The 24,189-nt window shown below is 33.7% G+C and overlaps 1 protein-coding gene and 1 long non-coding RNA gene across 2 annotated transcripts; both read right to left on the bottom strand.

Annotated features, from left to right (window-relative positions):
• Positions 1–1,224: 1,224 nt before the first annotated feature.
• On the bottom strand, positions 1,225–19,333 carry LOC121417052. Its single transcript, XM_041610613.1, has 3 exons — positions 19,275–19,333; positions 5,424–5,603; positions 1,225–3,366 (listed from the first exon to the last, which is right to left on the bottom strand). Exons 1-3 carry the CDS (start codon positions 19,321–19,323, stop codon positions 3,107–3,109), a joined length of 489 nt encoding a protein of 162 aa, XP_041466547.1. The 5' UTR covers positions 19,324–19,333; the 3' UTR covers positions 1,225–3,106.
• LOC121417053 lies at positions 10,410–14,918 on the bottom strand. The gene is made up of 3 exons (XR_005970306.1): positions 14,757–14,918; positions 13,567–13,676; positions 10,410–12,486 (listed from the first exon to the last, which is right to left on the bottom strand). It is a non-coding gene; the product is annotated as an uncharacterized LOC121417053 (long non-coding RNA).
• Positions 19,334–24,189: the final 4,856 nt, after the last annotated feature.

Below are 24,189 nucleotides of genomic sequence, written 5' to 3'. Positions count from 1 at the left end.
AGTTTATATGGTTTTAAGGTGTATTCAACTGTGTTTACAATGTGTTCAAGATTATGTTATAAACACCGGGTGTTTATAGTGTAACCGTGTGTACAGTCCAGTGTTATTAGGCCTGTTTCATATAGTTATAACAATTAATTTATTTTTTTGTTGAATTGTGCATTTGTGATTTTAACAAGTCAGTCAGTCGACAAGCCCTGAAAAACTAGCTTCTTTTATCCAAGTGATATTCATGACTATAAGGTTTTTGCATAGTTAATGAGCTCTTTAAAAAATGTTGTAGTATAGGGAAAACTTTTGATATAAAACATGAAACAAAATGATTTTTTTCATGCAACAAATGTTGTTGTTTTCACACTTGATTTCTGTTTGAGTACAAATGATTTTCAGATCATAATAAAGCTGAAGATCTACACTTTAATATGATATAATTTGTATACGAAAATGTATCTTAGATGGGTTAGCAGCCAGCTTTTCATAGACCAAGTACATTTAGCAGCTCAAAAACAAGGATACTGCACTCTGATTGGTCACAGAGACCACACACCCAGGCAAATTCCAATGTTCCCCACACTGGGCCTCTGCAAGGTCACACTCACCATGTGGTAATCTCTTCAAATAACCCGCGCCTGTTGTTGTGAAAACATTATTCAGCCAATCAGAACTCTGGATTTTATGTTACTCAGAAATTTTAGAAATCTCGTCTTGCATCTTGATGGAAAAAGCTGGCTGCTGACCCATCTAAAAGATGCCACATATCAAGAGTGACATTGTAAGAAAGTATAGAGTTTGAGCTTTCTGATGATATAAATAATGTTGGTACCTAAAACACAAAATGTTGCACAATTTGCAAGTGAAAACAGAGGAAGAAATTTCTGTTTGATGCATCTTTTCTTGTAAAAAATCACTTATTTATCAAAATATTTTATTCAAAAGAAATAACCAATATAAAAGAGTAACATTTACTCTTCCCAATGGTACAAAAATAATCAATTTTACTCCAGGAGAAAGTGGTTAAATTCTTTGAGAAAGAAAGTCTCACAATTTACGAGATTTTGCAGGGACATGAATTCAGCCACGAGAGGACTTGGATAAATCTGGCCCATTTGCTCATTAACACAGGGGCTTTCCGACTGACTGAAGTCTGTGTAAAACGGAATTTAGTTATTTCAAAACCACATAAAGCTGTAAGAAATCATACAATTTAATAAATTTAGTTAATAGTTTTCAAAATTTATTGTTAAAACGATAAAAAATATGAAACTTGTTATAATTACAACCTTAAATTATAATTGTTGAAAAACTACTAAAATCATTTTAATTGCACTGCAGATAATAATTTGTTTATGAACTTGTGTAGTTGTGATTAGAGCAAGTCTTTATGAAACGGTATTTAGAAATGGCAACCCCACATTAAGGCGTAAGAAACGACTTTATATTTAAGCATTCCTAATTATATAGGAGAATCATAACTCATCCCGATTAAATGATCTTGACATTCATTAAAAAGATAAGAAAATTCACTCTCATATAATGTTATTTTTACCAAAAAACAGATCACATGGCAAAGCTGCTCCTGACTATGTACACAGTAAAAAATATATACAACGCTGTTTACTATATGAACCTTACAGTAATTGTTTAAACAGTTTAAACAATCGTTTAAATCATATTCAACAAATTTTTAATTTTTAATATCTGATTGTCAATAAATTAAACATGATTGTTTAAACAAATAAACAAATACCGTTAGGTTCATGCAGTAAACAGCGTTGTATAAAATCTTAAACATCGTTTTTACTGTGCATGATAAAACATGTGCTGCTCGACAATGAATGACTTTTTTTAACCATTGACCTATGGAAAAGGCATGCATGTGAATTTATAAAGATAAAAACAACAACATCAATAGTAATAGCAATACTACTTCTATTTCTATTATTATTGCTTTAGCAGTAATGATAATAAAAATGACAGTAATTTGCAGAGCGTACACACCATCCACAGTCAACGCTCACTGTGCTCTCTTGGTTACATAACAGTTCTCTTGTTTATAAAGAAATCTACAAATTAACATATTAACTTAAAAATGTATATTAAAAATCGGTTTGCAAAGCTGCAAATATTTGCGAGTATTATATCAAATACAAGCTGTAACAAATAAAGCACATGCGCAAATTTTGAAAAATCGCAATCGCAATAATGACGTACTTAACAGGCATAAGAGTCACAAGATTATGACGTAACTACTCTGCTACTTAGCTAACCATTAGCTCTATTTTATCTGGATTATGTATTTTTTTCTTATTTCAGTTTTATTTTGTAATCTTGACTCAAGGATAAAATCCACCTTTAATATGATATTTAAAAGCCATTTTACTTATCTGTTCCATATTAGTTAAGAGATTAAAAAACAAATTGCTATTCTGCAATATGTCTTAACACTGCCCATGATATATATATATATAAACATGTATACATTATGCACACACACACACACATATATATATATGTATATTAAATACAATGAAAGACATAAAGCACTACAGCCATAGAACATCAACTTTGTCTGGTCAACCAAGGGCCCCGTCTTGCAAAGAGTTACGATAGAACAAATCTTTCATAACTCTATGGAAATCCATCAGGGTTACAATTTTCTTTTCTGGAGGAAATTTTCACAACGCCTTTTGTAAACAAGGGAGAAGCAATGAATACATGACATACATCATAGAGAATATTTTGAACAAACATGCTTAAAAGATGTTAACGTCGCTGGTGGACCATAGTTGTGATTGATCGGATCAATTGCAACTTTTTGTAAGACGGGGCCCTGATCTGCTTATTGAAACAAGGAGTGTAATATCATTTTCTACAGCTAACATTGATGTAAACTTGCAATATGTGATTCTCAATATCCTATTGTTACAACCCTTTCGAGTTTTTTAATTACCAATATGCAAATGATTTTTAACTCGTAATTTGATTGATAGATACGCGGTAATAGCACGCGTCCCGTACGCATGATTTAACCAATACGGTGAGGCGTTACATACCACATGCAACTGAAATCAGAGCACGATCTGTGAAACACCCCCTCGTTAAAGCTTTACCATTTAATGACAATGTAAGATACAAGGAGGGATGCCAAGAGAGCGGTGATGCTGATACTCAACCCCGGTGCGCCGTTGCAGAGATTACCGCTGCAAACGCAAGCATTTCCACTGCCAGAGACGAATTCAGTTCCGTCAGGCAGCATTGAGTTGATTATGGCTTTCTGGGCGTTTAGCTGCGCTTCGGTGGCACTCTCACATCTGTTCAAATTCGCCCCACAGTCCCGTAAAACCACACCTGTTGACACAGCTCCCACTGTGGGAGAAAAAAATAGAGAAAAAAATAGAAAAAATAAAATAGATTTCTAATGGATTTCAAACATTCGAAACAAAAAGGTTGTCAGGCTTTCAAATACCACTCTGGGAAAATAACTAGTGGTGTCATAAACAAGACAAAAATCAAAAGAAAAGAAAAGTAAAATAGGTGAAACATTGCGTAAGTGGTAGAGTTTCAAAAAGGTCGCGAGCGAAGATAGCAAGTGAGTGAAATTTCGCGAGTATTTTTATAGGGATGCTCCAGAAATTCATATGTCAATAAATAGCACAAAGTTCAATGAGCAAAATGCTGAAAATTTAACAAAGTTATTGAATTTGATTTTTTTTATTTTTTCTGGTGAAACAGTTCTAGTCATGTCGTAATGAACAGGGGCGTCGGTCCATTTTGCAGATGGGGGGGGGGGGGCAAAATCAGGAATCAACGTTCCAAAGGTGCTCGATCACACAACTCACCCATACACAAACATACACACAGGCCTATATTATATACATTACATGCATGCATATATATATATATATATATATATATATATTCATGTATGTAATGTATATAATATATATATATATACATACACAGTATAAACTCACCTTCACCCGACAAAGAAAAATATGATTTTTATAGTGTCGAAAATCTATTAAATTAGGTTTATTAAAAAAACTTCTACCAGGTACTAAAACAATTGCATTTATTGCCGCAACGTATTGCCGCAATAGACATGATAGAGACACATCATTTACACATGTTTGAAAAAATCAAACATTTACGATTTAATGTAATAACATAAGAAAGAGGAAAAAGTGGATGTGACATCATCAGCCCATCTAATGAATATTCATTATGTTGTGCAGATAACTGTTTTCACAAAATTTCAATAAGCTTTGAAATTCAATAACTTCGTTATTTGTTATTTATTTGCTCTGTGAATTTGACTTTATTCATTTAGATATAAATAGGTGTGGGCTATAAATGGGTTATCTTTGGTTTCACTGTGGCAACAGTTTTTGTGTTCCTTTTACCATATCTCAACATGAAATGATATTTTTTGTCTCAGGTCTGAGAAAAAAGTGTGCCGGCCAAGAATCCAAAATGGCCGCCAAAACCCCCCAAAATCACATTTTTGGCACAACTTTTTATTATTTGGCGGTCTTTTTCTCTGGTTTTGGTGTGTATTTAGATGTTTTTGGGGGGCAGGTAATTTGTTTTTCCTCAAATTAGTGCTTTTAATCATTATAAGGTGATTTTACCAAAAAAATTAAAGCCCCTTTTCAGCCAATAATCAGGTTTCATCGTCTTGTGGTTCTTGAGTATTTGACGATACCGGTTGAATAGTAGCAAACAGCTATATAGCTTTATCTTTTTATTCCTTTAAATTGGGGTTTACGGATATTTCCGAAATATCTTATCAAATAAAAAGAAAATGTCATATTCAGTATACAATGCATACTACACAGCATATGCTCACGCATTGTTCACCATGGCATACACTGTAAAAACTGTGGTGTTAAAACTGAGACCAATTGGTGTTAATAGAGGACCACACCCTGAGGTGTTAAAATAACACACTAGAGATTTAACATAACACCAAACAGTGTAAATGTAACAACCGTAGGTGTTGTAATAACACCTATAGGTGTAAAGCTAACACCACTAATTTAACACCGGTGTAAAAGAACTGGTGTGGTCCTCTATGTACACTGGTTTACACCACAGTTTTTGCTGTGTAGGACAAGGTCTGTATGTTAGCTAAAGCGTCACAGAAGTGAGCTCCTGCGGTTTATAATTAGATTGTGAAATTATGAATTTAATTCCTTTTCAGCTGATCATGCTGATGTACATGATAAAACCAGATGAAACGTATTAATTCCCATAATTTTAGCACAGAGTTAGACCCTGGTCATTTTTGTCACTTTTTTCTATGTGAATGGAACTATTTTTTGGAGGGGAGGGGGGTGCAGTAGGCCCCAGAGACAGAGAGGAGACATGGTATTGAGAGAAGGGGAAGGCTAGGAAGGAGAGATAATCATTATTCGGCTTACCAGTGTCAACGTTGTACTGGAAGCTGTAATCGATTTTCAGGCAGCCGCCCTGAGCTGAACAGTCCACTGTTTGTAAGTTGTCATCGTCGCAGGAAGAGTAGCCCGTCTGTGAGGAGGGTATGTTGAGCTCTTGATTATTCGATGAAATGGACGCACATTGATAGCATGACTGTGAGTAGGCTGCCATTAAAATAAGAATGAAATAATTACAATAGTATCAGAGACCAGGGCGAATTGTAAAACGTGTAGAATAGTCGGGTAGTTATGATCAAAATTATTGCATGACCGTCCAATTGGGTGTATATGCATTTTTTTGCTGAAAGTTATAGTACAGGGCGTCTACTTCAAGAATGGCATGGGAGCCACTTGGGCACCCTGTGGCATTTTTTTTATATTGACGTCTCGTGCCACGCACACTTTTACATACCTCTAGATATGACTTTCATATTTTACGAAATGAACATGGCATGTGTGGTAAAAGCTAAAGGTCATTTAAGGTCATTGGTTTGGTTTTATTTACCGTATAAAGATCACAATAAAATACATTGCACAAGATATGAAATTAAATATAAATATATAAACATGCACACAAAAATATACGGATGGATCACTCTATTCAGAGCCAATGATATAATGGCTCTGTTCTTCCTAGAGGTCAAGTGACTGAAATATGTCATGAAAGGTCAAATCTTATGTTTGAAATACAAACAAGTTGGACATTATATGTATTTTTTGCTTTAGGTTATGTTAAGGGTGTGTTTATCAAGTATCTGACAGAGACTATAGTATTTTGGCAACCTTGGGGGCCAGTAGCGGACCGTACGTGACTCGGAGGAGACAATGATTGGACATGGTTGGAGGCACTGTGTTGTTTGTGAACAATGTTGTGCCCCCGCAATGCTCTGTCTCCTCCGAGTCAGTCCGCCAATTCGGGGCAACGTCGCACACTGGGCCAGAATGAATCCAAAGTGCGTCAAAACCCGTAATTTCACCAGTAGAATTTAATAAAAGTATTTTCAAATATTGATTACGTCGTCAGAATACCTTTTTCTGATTGGCTGTTTACATTTGAGAAGAAATTACATGTTTCTAATTCTACGATAAGTTTCAAATTTTCAGAAACTAGTTTTAGAGAAATTTCAGCAATAATTTAGCATATCAGCAAACTAGCAAACAGCAAACAAGAAAAATCTGTGCTCGGGGTACAAACAATTCAATTGGTGACTTGAGTATCGCTTAAAGAGGGCGCCCTACCATGAAAGCGGAATCGTAAATTTCAAAGTGAAATTGCAAAAAAAATGCAAAGGAGTATTTTCATTCCCTTGGTACAATGATTAACCACACCTACATATTTTTTTTTTACAATTGTTTATTACAATATCATATTTTGACATAATATTTAGAAAATAATATCATATTTTACTTTCTACCTTTCCTTTTATTTCCTTTCCACTTTTTTTTCAATGGGGGGGGGGGGGGTAGCCTTGAGCCCCTGCCCATCTTTATGGCACGGTTCAAAAGGCACCATAACCTTTGTAGCACACAATGAAAAGACTTGGGAAAAAACACACGCTCTCCCATTCTTCGGTTGAAAAAAAAAATGTTTTTGCTCGAAGAAGAAATATTCAAAGCTAAAAGGGATTATCAGAAAGAAAGAAACAAAACAATTCAAACAAATTAATAGATTTGAACATGAATTTTTGACCGCATAATTTGACAATAATGGCAAAGATAATAAAAAAGGTTAAGAGGAAGTCTGCTGACAAGCAGGAAGTCCGATCATCATTTGGGCGCAAGCGTCTTTTTTAACCCCAGACAAAAAACATTCCGTGTTCACTCAAGCATGAACGAAACTGTTTTATTAATGGCATTGAAAGATAAGACTTCAGAGCACCTATTAACACCAAAATATAGACATGATAATTTGAAACAAAAATTTTGAAGACTTTTCAAATCTGTCCCGTTTTTTTTTTTTGATACGCACTGTATAGTTAGTGGAAGTCGGAATGTGTTAATGTAGGTTAATAACAAAAATATTTTGGCAGATACTAGTCACAAGAGCCAAACACTTGAGGCAGACATTCATGGTCATTTTTAACAATTTAATGTAAACATTGGATTGCCTCTATATGCCCGTCCCCCCCCCCCTCTCTCTCTCCCAGCACGCGATGGGGATTTGTTTAACATGTTTAATGTCACCCGAAACGTTCGGCATGCGCATATGGGACACTATGAACATTGTTTTTGTAAATACGGCAAATACGTGGTTGGAAAAATGGTTACATCTCCAGAAAATGCGCGTATATGGAGCTAAATTTGGTATCAATGCAAAGCATAAACTATAACTGAGACCGTCATGGTGTTTATAGCGCGGTAATCGGAAGCAATTTGTAAAAGAAATGTTCTTAAATAAATGCAAAAAAACATTGTGAAATGGTTTCCCCCAAAATAAACTCTGAAGGGATCAACATTTTATCTTGAAAATCTTCGATCACTTAAAAACAATCATACATCAAAGAGCACCGTGAATTGAGAATACATAAAGCAATTCGTTTTGTTCAAACAGTGAAATGTCGTGTCATTTACACGTGCGGTAGCCGTAAAGAGTCATTTCCGGTAATATTGAATAAAATGGGCAACTAATAATCAATTTTATGGAGAAATATTGTATGGAGATTTTCTACAGGTTCTTATCTTTGCTTAGAACATGAAAAAAAAACTAAATTTATTTCATGACCAAAAACCAGTTTAGGCGCACTTTTGCTCTCTCCTGGCCCACTGTGCGTCCTTCTCTGATGTCATGAACCACACCTTCCTTCTCACATACATCAACATTTTAAAGGGTCAAATCCACCCCAGAAAAATGTTGAGTTGAATAAGTAGATAAAAAAAAATCATTTTGGTGAGAATTGCGTCAAGATCGGATGTAAAATAAGAAAGTTATGACATTTCAAATTTCCGCTTATTTTTCACCAAAGCAGTGATATGCACAACTCAGTGACATGCAAATATGTCCCTCACTCACTATTTCTTTTCTTTTTTTTTGAATTACACAGTATTTCATTTTTTTACTGATTTGACAATAAGGACCAACTTGACTGAACCGCAAAGTATTAAACAATGCTAATTGCACATGTTCAGTGAGGAATTAATCATTTTTTCACACATCAGGGAGAAAATTTGAATATTTCGTACTTCACATAATCAAATGCAAAAGAAATAGTGAGTGATGTCATCAGTCTCCTCATTTGCATACCGACACGGATGTGAATATAACTGTTTTGTGAAATTAAGCGAAACTTTCAAATGTCATAACTTTTTTATTTTACATCTGATTTTGATGAAATTTTCAGAGTTATGCTTGTTGGATTTTTCTCTTTTTATTCGAATCAACTTTTCTGCTGGGGTGATTTATTCTTTAAATATGAATATCTCTTATCTAGTGAGTGTACGGAATAATAGGCGAGCAGCATTCTTAAATGGCGAATGGTAAAACATCAATGAAATTCCTCTTTGGAAATCGAAAATGGTTTCTCTGAACCATTTGTATATTAATAGACATATCATTTTACTCCCGATCATGAAAAAAGAGTCAATTAACATTTTAACATGAATTTTATATTTCATAACAAATAGTGCAAATGCTCGTTTATAACGTCAAATCCAAAACTTAAAATTTGAATAACTTTCTTAATTTTTAACGGATTATCGTGCAAATTCTACCAATATTTTCATTATTTTTGCTGCTGTTTTTACAACAACCTTTTTTCCAGGGTAGAGTTCCCCTTAGAAGTAAGATCTTCATAACTTAATCATGTATGCACACAGAGAAATGTTTACAGAAAAAATGTAAAAAGTGATGTAAAATAGGAACTCCATAACTTCTGTGTAATTTTTACCTAACAGTAAATTTCACAAATATTATGTAAATCATTATGTAAACTACAAAACCCAATTTATTGTGTAAATATTACCTAATTAAAATGTTTTACAGAAATTATGTAAAAAGTGATGTTAAATAGGAACTCCATAACTTTTATGTAATTTTTACCTAAAAGTAAATTCCACAAATATTATGTAAATCATTATGTAAACTACAAAACCAAATTTATTGTGTAAATATTACCTAACCTGAATGTTTTACAGAAATTATGTAAAAAGTGATGTTAAATAGGAACTTCATAACTTTTATGTAATATTTACCTAAAAGCAAATTTCACAAATATTATGTAAATCATTATGTAAACTACAAGACCCAATTTATTGTGTAAATATTACCTAACTTGAATGTTTTACAGAAATTATGTAAAAAGTGATGTTAAATAGGAACTTCATAACTTTTATGTAATATTTACCTAAAAGCAAATTTCACAAATATTATGTAAATCATTATGTAAACTACAAAACCCAATTTATTGTGTAAATATTACCTAACTTGAATGTTTTACAGAAATTATGTAAAAAGTAATGTTAATAGGAACTTCATAACTTTTATGTAATATTTACCTAAAAGTAAATTTCACAATTATTCAAATCATTATGTAAACTACAAAACCCAATTAATTCATTTTCTATTTTCAAAACCAACCTACATACCTGAGGCCTAAAATATTATAGTTGACATTGTAAATTACCATGCAAAAAATCATAACCATTGTGACATAAAATGATACAGGTGTAATAAGTATAGTCAAACTGCCTTTGAAAAAAAATCTAATTGTGTCAAGATATTTCCCAAATCATTTTAGCTAAATTAGTGTATTACTACCTTCCAAATGTAGACGGGAGGGGCAACATTTGACTATGTGAACATGCATAGAAAATTAAAATGCATAAATAAGTCAAATATTTGACAAAGAAACCATGTACATTATTTGGTGTTTATTTTAAGAAATAACATCCCTTGACAATAAAACATCAGATAGAAAAGAAATTAAGTTCTTAAAATTCATTAACAACTTGCATTGAACTTTTTTTTAAGGTAAAATAATAAAGCTGCAATATGTTCATTACAACTTCTCTACAAAGAAATCTGGAATTTTCTGTGACATGCCATGACTTACATCTGAAATAAGCATAAATCAAATCTAATCACTATATCAGACATATTTATAAAGAAAATGGGCCTTTGCTCTCTCGGTGTCATATTTCAAGACATACCTCCCCCATCACCAGGGGGGGGGGGGGGGTAGAAGACCAAAAACTCTTTCTTGTAAGCTTTTGTTTACAATAGACACATGTGACCACCAGATAAACACTTCTCAGATATTTGTGCCACCTATACGGTATTCTGTATTTCTATCAATTATGCAAAATTCTTGTAATGGCTTAGTACACAGTATCCAATGTATATCTGGGGCTAGTACTTTCTCTTATAATCAATATCACATGATTCAATTGAAAAATTGAATATTTTCATTGAATGGTAAACTTTTACCTTCACATGTTTGTAAACAAATGTATGCCCTATCACATACACAACCCCATTTTGTTTTTGGTTTTTTATTTTAAATTGGTTGCATGTTCGAAGCAACTTTCAGAAAAATTTATCTTAAAATAAAGTATTGTATTCTAAAAAGATTTCATTGTATTGGGGGTATTGCATATTTGAAAATTAAAATATAATGAGAAATGTCCCCTTTATTGAATACCCATACACACTGTTGATATCTTTTGAACCTCTGGTTTCCCTATGTCTTTATAAAATTATTGACAAAAGTGCTTTCACTCTTAACATTGGTATCAATTACATTTTAAGGCTATAGTCTCAATAGACAGAGATGGATTCTTGGCATATCTTACCATTGTAGCCTGAACTGATGGCAATTTTAATCTATATAGGGAGCAATGTGTCATTGAATTATGTTTATGCTACACATAAAATGCAATCGGGTGTTCTCCCATTTTAATCTAAAAGACTTGACATGACGTCTTGAGAGGGATATCAACATTAAGCATTCTTACAGTTTATAGGAAAAACTTTGAAATATTAATAATTGAGTTCACAATGAATACTGGACAGTTTTTAACCTTTTTTTGGGGGGGCAAAATGGGAGCGGAAAAATATACCATTGTATCTTTCTGGCATCTTAATCAAATAAACAAGTCATTACAATAGAATATGACTATCAAATCTATAAAGGTTCCTCCATTGTAATTACTTCACACAGAGCTCTATAAAACTAGAAGGCCATGAACCATTTACTGGCATGTTACACCATATATATATATATATATATATAACACTTATTCAGTTTACACATGGTGATGGTAATAACAGTTCTCAATTACAACTAAGATCAAAAGAATAAAAAAAAATTGATATCAATGTAGTTTCCCCCTGTAATGTCTTCAAAGAAACATGCATTCTTGAACAACTTAAATGTATGCTCTATAAATGACAATAATCAAAATTGAGTTATAAAAAAGAAATAATGAATCTCTTAAGGCTAAACCTTTTAAAAAGCCTGTTGAAAAAAGGTGTACTAGTTCCTTTCGAATATAAACAATAAAACAAACAAAAATTATACAAATAACAACTAAAGGTGTTTCCCTTTCTAAACAGTGATTGTTTAAAAGTCTTACAAGAGCCATGATTTCTTGGCAATAACACTCCAAGTTAACAGTAATTAAAATGCTTTGTAAATGAGCTAAAAGCAGCTACAAGGTCTGATAGGCTTTCTTGAGAATCATATTTAGTGTCATTAACGATATCAGCATCTACATTCATTTTAACACGATTACAGTCATCATCACTTGATTCCCCATGACTGCTTACATTAGATAAGTCAGATATGTCAATATGAGGAACTCTATTAGCTTGGCACAGGTCATCAGCGTGAACTGTAGGGGGTTGCAAATGCCCTATGAGGTGCCTTTTGTATGATGATCCACGGCGCAAAATTTCCTTACATTCTACACAAACAAGTTTTGTGCAAGTAGATGTTAGTATACCATGGACTACTTTCAGGTGGCAAAATAGCCCAGAAATTCCTCCAGGAATTTTAGAAAGACATTTGCAGCAGATGAAAGATGACATGTTGATTATTTTTGGCAGCAGTTACTGGAGAAAAACAAAATGAATTATTAAATAATCAAAACACATCCCTGGAGATACATACACTTTGGGATGAGGCAAGAATTATTTGAAAGCAATTTTGTCAGTTGAAAAAATATAAATTCTACATATGGATAAACTTAACTGTTAAAAGTGATAAACTTAACTGTTAAAAGTGATAATGAACTATTGTTATTTCTTTTTCAGAAATTTATTTTTCCAATTTCCTGTTATTTATTAAAATCTTACTACATGTATCATTTGTATTTTTTTCAGTCATGAATCAATTTTTCTTTTGTTGTCTTTATTTAATTTTTATTCATATTTTAATCTGTTTTTCTTTTGGTTTTATTTATTTTCTTAATATCAAGGTCTCATCATATCTTTCTAGGTTGAAACATAGTTTTTACTCTAAAATTCAAATTCAACAGTTCAGGAATATCAAATGAAAAAAATACAAACATGTACCTGGTAGGTAATGTTTCAAAATTACCCATCATATTACATATTTTTATTTAATATTTTGAATATCAATGATTAAAGCCTGTGTATAGCTTTGGTAAAGGGTCAACAATGTGATTGATAATCAAATATAATTCGATATAAAAGTCTTACTGAAGCATAGAGACCGCTAGATATTTTTCCAACCACCCCTTCTCAGAAAATTTCAAATTTTCAAATTTTGGATATCAGCGCCTTCTCTCGGCGATGCTTGTTTTTAAATTTGAAAAAAAATTGTCTTTGAGCATTTATCTAATTTAAAGCTTAGATATCCTTAATAACAGACAAAGAATATATCCAGAAAGTTTCAACCCATTCCATGCTCTGAAATAGGTTTTAATTGAAAAAACAAAAACATGCAGATATTTTATTTTGATTGGGCACCCGATCAAATTAAATTTTCATGTAAATCGCAAAATTTATCCTGTAAAATACATTTTCATTTCATATCCTCCACCTCATAACTGTTATAGGGCATATCCATTCATATTAGCTAGCAATGAATTGGAATAGTGTTAGGTGCATTTTGGTGGATTTACCAAAACTATACACAGGCTTTACAACTAGAATACAAAATAGTCATACCTGTACAGATAATTTTTTGATGAATTTTAGCCTAGGTCCCATCTTTGGAATAAGCTCTTTAATTTCCTCGCTCTCCAACAGCCAGAAACTATCATCATCAATTCCATTTACTGATTGTGGAGAAACAAATATTTGAAAAGAAATTAATAATAAGCTTAAATGTAAAGTACTTCACATTTATGATAAACAAGTGGATCCCCTCTGGCAGTTTCGCCTGGATCACATAATTCATTATTGCAGCAGTGCTGACTCTGAAAACAACTACATGTAAAACAGAGAGGGAAAAAAGTACACATGCATTTGATAATGATTATAGCATGTTGACTTTGACCTGAGATCACATTTGTCCATTTGCTGATACTTGATTTATGTGAAAAGGATATAGGGCCTACTTGCAAAATATTCTTCAAAAATTAAAAATGTTATATTTGATTAAGAATAAGATTTCAGTGATGTCACCCCAACATGGACGAAGTTTGACCCTTAATGATCTTTGACCTTGATCATGTGACCTAACACTCATACAAGATTATCAGCAATACTTAATAACCTTTTAAGCCTCATGAAATATGCCCTTATACTTTTAAAGTAATGAACATAAAAAATGAGCATTTTCTAAGTATATTGACCCTGAATTACCTTTGACCTTAAACGTGTGACCTGGAAACTCATGCAGGATGATCAGTAATACTTGGTTACCACTATGTCCAAGTTCATGAATTAGGTCCATATATTGTTTAAGTTATAACATTAAAAAAATCAACATATTTTATGTTTATTGACCCCAAATGACCTAGATCTATAATCTAGATCTAGTAGAATCCTAGAATGAAACTGTATGAAGTGCATAAATGGTGATGGCTAATTTAGTCTTAGACATACCAATTTGTATTGACATTATTGGTTATCCGCCCAATCCCCCCCCCCCCCGCCTGGGCATCAATGGCATGCACCTATAGCCCTAGGCCCGAAAGCTGCCTGGCTAGGGAAAGGTTGGCCCTCGGTGCCGGCAGCGCAGGGCAGGTTGTCACGGGCGAACGGTACCGTTAACTTCAATGACGTCGTAGGCCTAGGCTACAATCTACGAACAACGGTAGATTGTGAGTCGGCCAATTGATTTTCAGCCATTCAAGTTTAACATTTATAAAGACCAAGGTAAAACGCTACAAAGAAAAAAAAACGAAACTCACCTTCGAAAGTTTCAATGAGGTCTTCATGGTCCCATTCTTTTAATAAGATTTGCCAGGTCGCCATTCTGATTCTGGTCAGTCACTCTCAACTTCAAGATCTTGCGAGCGCTGGGTACGGTCTGGGTAAAATATACCGGAACGTGGCGCTGGCCCGCAGTATACGGTATAGGTAGCTAGCTCTCGTACGTACGTATTGCACGTGGCCACGCGCGCTGCGCTGTGTGGTCTCTGCACACGTACATGTGCTCAATCGCATGATGACCGTCGCCATTTTTCAAACGGCAGAAAGAAATGTAAAAAGAAAATACGTGAAACACGGGGTTAAAACATCGCGTTACTTTTGTTTATGGGTGGGGGGGGGGGGGGTTGGGAAAGCTAACACCCTTTTCCCCTGTTGTTTTTATGATTTTGATTAATAAGCATGCATAAATTTAAGGCCTATCCACTTTGATGCACCGTGAAGCCTAATATAGCCTAAAATGTCAAGTGATTTACACATGGACTTAACAACATTTTGCAATTTGATGATTTGACAACTGAAGTTCGTTGTGCTTAACGAAATTTAGATTACAGAATGCAAATATGTAATCCTTACAGAAGAATTAGGCCTTTCATAATTTTTTACATAATAGCCAAAAATACAAAAACTGAGAAGTGCATAAAGAAATATTACAAAAAATAAATGGGACCTTCTGCCAGTCTATGTTATGGCTCACTAATAGTGTATTGAAGTGGCTACACTGGCTGCCCCAAAAATAAAATGTTATTATTCATTGATATTAGGCCTACATAATTAAATTTTAACCAAAAACCTTGCAAAAGGAAGTTTAAATAATGAAATATTCAGTAAACATCAGAATTTTACATTTTGGCAAGGCATGAAGAATGTAATTCTCACCGTTATTACATAATGAAATTACATTGAAACAACTAAAACATTTACAAAAGGAAGCATACTGAAATATACTTTAAAATTCTACATTTTACAAGACATGTGAAATGTAATTTTTACAAATATTTCTTAAATATTACTTAATGAAAATGCATTGTAACATTTGTTACATATTTATTAAGCAAAACATTCACAAAAAGAAGTTTACATAATAAAATATTAAGTAAACATTATGATTTACATTTTACAAGACATGTGAAATGTAATTTTTACAAATTTTTCTAAATATTACCTAATGAAATTACATTGTGACACTTGTTACATATTTTTTAAGCAAAACATTTACAAAAGGAAGTTTACATAATGAAATATTAAGTAAACTTTAAAATTTTACATTTTACAAGACATGTGAAATGTAATTTTTACAAATATTTCTTAAATATTACCTAATGAAATTACATTGTGACACTTGTTACATATTTTTTAAGCAAAACATTTACAAAAGGAAGTTTACATAATGAAATATTAAGTAAACTTTAAAATTTTACATTTTACAAGACATGTGAAATGTAATTTTTACAAATATTTCTTAAATATTACTTAATGAAATTGCATTGTAATACTTGTTACATATTTATTAAGCAAAACATTTACAAAAGGAAGTTTACATAATGAAATATTAAGTAAACTTTAAAATTTTACATTTTACAAGACATGTGAAATGTAATTTTTACAAATATTTCTTAAATATTACTTAATGAAATTGCATTGTAATACTTGTTACATATCTATTAAGCAAAACATTCGCAAAGGAAGTTTACATAATGAAATATTAGGTAAACATTAAAATTTTACATTTTACAATACATGTGAAATGTAATTTTTACAAATACTTGTTAAATTTTACCTAATGAAATTAATTTGCAACGAGTTTTACATATATTAAGCAAAATTTTACAAAAGAAAGTTTACATAATGAAATATTAAGTAAACATTTCTCTGTGTGTGGGAAATTTGTTTTGTCACCAAATATGAATTCTGCACAGTAAGGTTTGTGTATAGTTTTTTAATTGGAATCAGAAGCTTCTGTGTTTTCATTCTTTTCATTTTTATTTTTTTACATACATTACATCACTTTGGTAGAAATTAATAAGTTAAGACATGGTGAGAGTGTACGTAATATTGAAGGTTTTATTAAAAATAGCAAATCTAAGTTGGCCTATAATTTAAAATAAAAGCACAGCCTAGAGTAGCCACGTCAATTAGCTAAAAAATGAGAATGTACAAGGAGAGTTGCAAAAGTTTCTATAAGCTAAGACATGAGAAAGTAATCACTTTGAACATATACCTGTCCAATAGATGGATAATGAAATGAAATTAGCAGCAATATGCTAAAATGCATGAATTTGTACAGACCATACAATCAGTATAAATACAAACAGGTAACCAAAAAAAAAGTACCCATCCGTTAGGCATTGGCGTGCAATTTTATTATCAAGGATATAGAGTTAGGGTAAAATAAAGGGATTAAATTGAAATGGGGAATAAGTCTTTGTACAAACGATGCCGAAATAAGACAGAAATTCTGTATTGGATATGTTTGTTACTAAAAAAGATAAAGAATATTTGATTTTGTCAGAAAAATTAACGTATGTTCTATTAATTGATTTTAGACAGAGCTGTCATTTCCTCCCTCTTTAAGAAATATCATTTTATTTGGAAATACTGTATAGTTTTTTACCACAGTCCTCCATTTAAGAAAGATGTCTGGGTAGATCAGATACAGACCCCAAATAAAGTCTACAGTTAGGGTGAAACCACAAAATCTAAAACAAGGACTGGTTCACGAAACACAAGTTTCACGACTCTGCATGCTCCATGCAATATGATCTTCTGACCTTATCATATCGTCATGGACACACATTTGGCATTACCTCATGGTTATTTTTACACTGCGTGCATAATACTACCATCGTTCATTCGAAGGAATGTTTATCACAATGATGGTTAAATTGCGATGGATTCTTTATGACGTAGACTACTGTATTACAATTAGTATCCAAACGCGAGCGAGCGAAGTGAGCGAGCAAATTTTCCATAGTTGGAAGACACAGAATGATTATCAAATCGTCTTTGAAAGGATTGTAATTATGAGAGAAATTGCGGCGGTAAATATTATAAGCCAGCCTCAAAAAAGTTGCGTCATTCGTTTAATGCAATAAATACAGAGGACAGGGGGCATTTTTAAAAGGATTATGAACAAAAATTATATGAAAAGAGCAAATATAGATTCAAATAGTCCAGTTTTGTTAAATGAAAACTTATTTGCTCACAGGTGGTCAAAGGTGAGATGAGAATGAAAACAAAAAATAGGACCAGATTATTGAAAATAAGGGTACCATATCAGAGGCCATCACACGCAACAATATAAACTTTCAAAAACGTTGAAATATCACAATGATGAATAAGAAAATGAAAATATTTCGAATTTAAGATTATATTGGGAGATGATCCAACATTCCAGATTTTGAGCAAAATGTGTTTATGAAACATTTCTTTCATTTTTTGTGTTAATCACTTTGATTTAAAGTCCCCTATTAATTGATTAATAAGTCAAGTTAAAGGTTTTATTAACGGCATTGATTTGATCAATTCATCTTATACTTTTGAAGAAATATGCAGTAGGCCAAATATTTTTTGTACCTAATCCCCGCTTCAACAAAGATACCAGATAATCCCCTAAAAGGATGTTTTAATTCGTTTATGATAGAAGTTATAATCATATTTGTAAGTCATTCGCTTCACATATCCATAAATGAACTTTTTATAACTAAACTCCCATGATGCGATGGATATCACCTAAGCCATTTCCTTTTTCAGAAATGATAATTAGACCGATTTAAGCAATTTGAATGCATTTAAAGATAAATCCACACATTAACATTAGTATTAATCATTTAATAATTAAAATATTTTTTCTGTCGTTGGAAGTGGGGGGGGGGGGGGGGTGATTGTAAATGCCACCCCTCTCTGAAAAGTGTGTGGGGATGTATCCCCCATCCCCCTGGATTTATGCCCGTAAAATTAGCCAATGGTTGGATAAGCACGGTTATCGTATCGGTACCAATGTTTTCTGCCCAATCTGATTTTTACATTAAATATTTCAAACTCGTCTTGCTCACCTAAGCGTGAAGTGTTCGCCACATATTAATTAGGTTTCAACATGTAGACGAAAAATTGATGCATAAGGATGGAGGTAAAATATCGTAATTGATATTGCCATTGAATAAAAAAGATTGATTTACCTCAGAATAAAAAAAATGTGGGAATTCCGATTTCATTTTTCTTGCGGGACGCACTGTATATGTAGGTTTCCCCTTAAAATTTAGTACAGCAAATTCACAACTAAACGGCGAATTTTGTCATTGTTTTGCACCCAGTCCGCTGTTTTCATGGTTTGATCACTGCATTTGCAAGCGTTCATCCGGCATCCCCTGGTTACTGTCTGTCGGCCCACGAAAAAATTGGCAAAACTTTTTAGGTGTATTTCTCCATATGAAAATAAATGATGTATTGGAAAGGAATAAAAGGAAAATGCAACAGAGAAGAGATACAGAACAGCTTACCACTTCCAAAAGACAGCGCTACAACGAAGATCAGAATTTGGACATCCATCACGGTATCGGTATCGAATTTTTCCAGTGCCTTTAGAGATAAAATGCCGTACAAAGTCAATGCACCAAGTTCACCAAAAAGAGTGATTGCATTTCGATACTGGACGCATCTTATAACTCTATTAGCCCCGCCCATTTACTGTACATGCTGTATACTGGTTTAGCCAATAGGATGTCAAGGCCGATTAAAGAGTAGCCAATCAGCGTTGATTATGCCGTTGGCATCTGCGTTCGCTTCTGTGTTCAAGACCTTGTCAGTGTGTTGCTGATGGGGCGTGGCCATTGCGGTGGTGGTGGTGGGGGGGGGGGGGGTACAGAATATCCCGGATATTCGAACTCTATCAGCTTGTGGATTGGAGTGTTCCGAAATATATTCAAGTCTTACGTGGAAAAGTTTTAGATGAAAATGGAAAATGCCATGACACCATCACCCATGTATTGCATCTTCACGACGACATGCATAATTATGATGGTATTCACAAAATATTGGTAAACTTCCAAATCCACAACTATTAAAACGGTTATTATACTGAAAAGTATATTTTTATGGAGTGCCTGATATGAAATAGATTATTTGTGTTTTTATGTCTTTTTAAAGTAAAGCCTTTTTAAACGCCGAGAATGGGCGAACATTTTCAGGAATTTATCTATGCCATTAGATTTTTAAATACCCAATGGCTAAATCTGTAAACTTTTGCCAAGAGATGGCTCTAGAGGCCAAATTCACACTCTAACGACACAGGAAAAAACCACGGTTTATTAAAATAAAAAAAAACGACTGGAGGTGCCGTGGCCGAGTGGTGTTAGGCGCCTGCCCATGAGCAAGGCATTTAACCTACTATGCTCTTTTATCCTGATTTCAAATAAATGGAACTGCTATATGCATTTTTATAAGTTGCGAAGAGTTACTTCTACTTACTACCCTGCGGATGGCTGCGTCAATGTGGCGTCTACTTATCCTATCTGTTTGCGGCGGACGGAACTCAATATAAGTGACTAATTTGGTCAGCCACTAGTCCGTCCACTATCCACATGGTCTAATTACCAATTTGTATATTCACCATTTCGTCTAATAACCAGTTGGTCCAATAGCCATTTAATCAACATACCATTTGGTCTGTATGGAAGTGTTAATTGTTCAAAATGGATGAAAAAATAGATATTAGACCAACTGCATGGTTTTTTAGACGAAATGGTCATAGACGAAATAATGATTGGACTTAATGATTTTTGGACCAAATGGTTGTTACATGGAATGTTGATGAACGGTTTGGCATTAGACATACATGTAATGAAAGTAGACCACGTGGTGAGTTGAAGAGCTGGCAGTAGACGAATTTGGCAATTTACCAATATTTCTAATGCTCTATTTCTTCCTCTACCCCCTTCCCTCTCTCTCTTCCTTTTCATCCCCCCTTTTCTTTCGCACTCTTTTTCTCAGCCAATCAGATAACTTCATTTTTGTCTCACCTGCGAAGCAGAGTGAGAATATAGGTGTCGCTTTCCCGACGACGGCGGCGGCGTCAACGCCAAATCTTAACCGAATGTTAAGTTTATGAAATGACAGCATAACTTAAAAAGTATATGGACCTAGTTCATAAAAGTTGGCCATGAGGTCAATCAAGTATTACTGAACATCCAGCCCTAGTTTATGCTCACATAACCAAGGTCAAAGGTCATTTAGGGCCAATGAACTTTGGCCGAATTGGGGTATCTGTTGAAATACCATCATAACTTTAAAATTTTATGCATCTGATTCATGAAACCTGACCATAATAGTAATCATGTATCACTGAACATCCTGTGCAAGTTTCAGGCCACATGATTAAAGGTCAAATGATATTAAGGGTCAATGAACTTTGAACGAGTTTGCGGTATTTGTTGAGTTACCGTCATAAATTTTATTGGTCTAGTACATATAACTTAGACATATGATTAATCAAGTATCTTTGAACATTACGTCCGAGATTCGAGTCACATGACCAAGGTCAAAGGTCATTTGAGGTCAATGAACTTTGGTCATGTTGGGGATATTTGTTGAATTACCATCATATCCTTGTAAGTGTATTGGTCTAGTTCATAAAACATGAACATAGGAGTAACCATGTATCACTGAATGGTGTTTTTTGTGAAAAATTAGTTTATCGTAGTTTTCAAAGTCAGCGCTGCTGCTATATTGAATCGCGTGATGCAGGCAAGACCGCAAGAGGCATTCCACTTGTTTAATCTGTCTCTCTCTTTCAAATGTATAACAAGTTGCAAAATCTGCCATTGAATCTTGAAGCCGTAACCCCGGTCCAATTGCCAATTTGTAAGTTATTCTCTATGTAAATTGTTGACTCGATTGAACATTACATTTGTATTTCATTTGCTACTTTTCTTGAATAAAGAAATGATATAATCATCATGGTTGAGGAAGTAGTACTTTGTGTGTTTCCTGGTATTGCACCTATTAAACCCGGATATGCCCAAGGTTGTACTTCCTTTATACATGTGAGATTCGAATGATATTACATACAAACTTCCGCCCGCATTGTAATTTAACACTGCAGTATAGGACGTGTTATTGAACGCCTTACCATTTACCGTTAATATTAATTCCAGGTGCATATTTATTTACAAGAAAAGAAATTTTCCACTTTAAGCTCATTTTAAGGTAATGTCCCCGTTCATTTTCCGTGTGTGCTCTCTCTGATTGTACAGTTTACTAACACCATGACGTAGATTGGTTTTAATAAAAGCAGGAAAAAGGGAATAAATTGTATATCGCATTCTTATGGTTTAATTTGTCAGACTACGCCTCATGAGAAGGCCTACACAGAACATGAAACACTAAGGTGTATGTCTATTTTCCAACAGATCGATCTGCCCATCAATTAGTAAGCAAATCCTCCAGTCGAATTCATGGACTTTTTTTTATCTCGCTTACATGTACAACGATTTTTCAAAGATTTTCTCTTTTTTGTTTATTAAGAAATGAAAATTGAAAATGAAAAAACCTATTTTCTTGACCGGAATAGAAATCTGAGAACCAAAATTTTAAAAAAGAAGCCATTTTTGCCCGATGGATCGTGGGGCTGCGGCAGCCCTTTGCGGTGACATGATATTTGCTCCTGCGTAGATGATGTAGGTTTAGGGTTGCAATATAATTTATGTTCGGTTTGGTGTTCGGTGTAGGGTAGGGTCTAGTGTTAAACAAAGGGTTGAAATTGGTCATTCGACCTCCGTCAAAGCGGAGTAATTGTCACCGGAGCGAATGTCATGGAACTCACTGTCCAGCGACAGATCAACGCGACTCCATCCCTTACATATTGAATGCCAAACACGGTAGCACCAACTCCCATCTTTTTACGTATTTTTTGGTCTCCCGGTTGAGAGACGGGCGATTTACTAACCGAGCCAATACACCGGTTCGAACATGAGGGAATTAGACTCTGAAAAAATACAAAGCCAAGATTGGCAGTCGGATTCAAAGCCTCAATAACAGCCCAGTATATCGCCATCCCCTTCACCCTCTCGCGTCGGGTGCACAAGTACTGACAAAAACAAAATGCTTCACAAAGTAAAGAGTACCAAAGTGATGACGTTACAAAACATTTTTTTTGCCTGCCAGCATTTTTTATCCCATATTTTTGTATAGCATAATGAAAAACTCCCACTATCAAAATTTGGTGAATCGGTACATGGGGGCCTTTGATATTACATCATAAATACCACTGGCGTCGATCCGTGACGTCATACTTTTCAAGGGGGGGGGGGTACAACAATTGATTCCCCCCCTCTTTACAATAGATTCAAAACACATATTGACATCCTTGATGAATACATGATAGGCCCCATTGAAATCAATTTATTATGGCCTGGTTTCTTTTTATAAGGCTCTACCAAAATATGGCATACCCAAAGAAAATTATGTGTATTCAAATATTGGTCCAAATTTCTCTTGGCGAATGAATGGATGTCAACAAAAGTTTCCACTAGAATGAGCATTATCTTTTAAAACTTCTTTAAAAAAGGACGTGCGCAAAAATAGAAAGAGACATGTCAACCAGATTAAGATTTATTTATTTACCGTCAACAAAATACAAAAAAGCAATACAAAGTCAAATAATTACAGAATTGTCAATCAAACATTGAAGTACAAAAAAGCTTTTTATTTTAGAATATTAAATCAGGGACTTCATTTAAAACGTAGCAAAATTAGCTAAAACCACTCTGACTTATATAATCTAGTTGGAAAAATGAAGTAACAATAAAAGCGGAGGATGTACCTTTTTTATGGGTATTGTGTGTAGGCCTTTAGCCAATGCTAATATTTTTTTTAACAAATTTAATTTAATGTTATTTTTTGTGATATTTTGTTGTATTTCTTAATTGCTATTTAGGGCCTCATATGTAACAGGCTGCTTTATTAGAGGTCCTGGTTCATTTATATTTATCTGGCTTTTGCCTAAAAGTAAATGTTTGATGATTGAGGGATGCCCTTATTTAGTTTGAACGTAAACATGGTAAAGAATATAATATGTACGGTAATTAATGGAGAGACAAATAACCTAAAGGATAGAGCGAATAAGACACGATAAAGACAGAGTGTACCCGAATAAAGAGTAACGGGGGAGTGCTAATGGAGGGGGGGGGGGGGTGCACCTAAACAAGAAAAAAAATCATGAATGTAAATAATTACTATGCTTTATACCACATAACACAGACTGAAATGCAACATTATAGGAAAATTAATTTCTACCAACTTTATAAAAGTGGGCATTCCTAAGACTCCTCACTCATCAGTAATAATCTATCAATAACTATACCGTTAGCTAATATAAGGGATCGTTTGGCCCAAGAACTTTGTTTGAAAAAAATACCC

Source organism: Lytechinus variegatus, chromosome 6 (genome assembly GCF_018143015.1).
Source record: "Lytechinus variegatus isolate NC3 chromosome 6, Lvar_3.0, whole genome shotgun sequence".
NCBI lineage: Eukaryota > Metazoa > Echinodermata > Echinoidea > Temnopleuroida > Toxopneustidae > Lytechinus > Lytechinus variegatus.
Note: the sequence above shows the minus strand (reverse complement) of the source record. Positions and strands in the feature narration are given on the sequence as shown.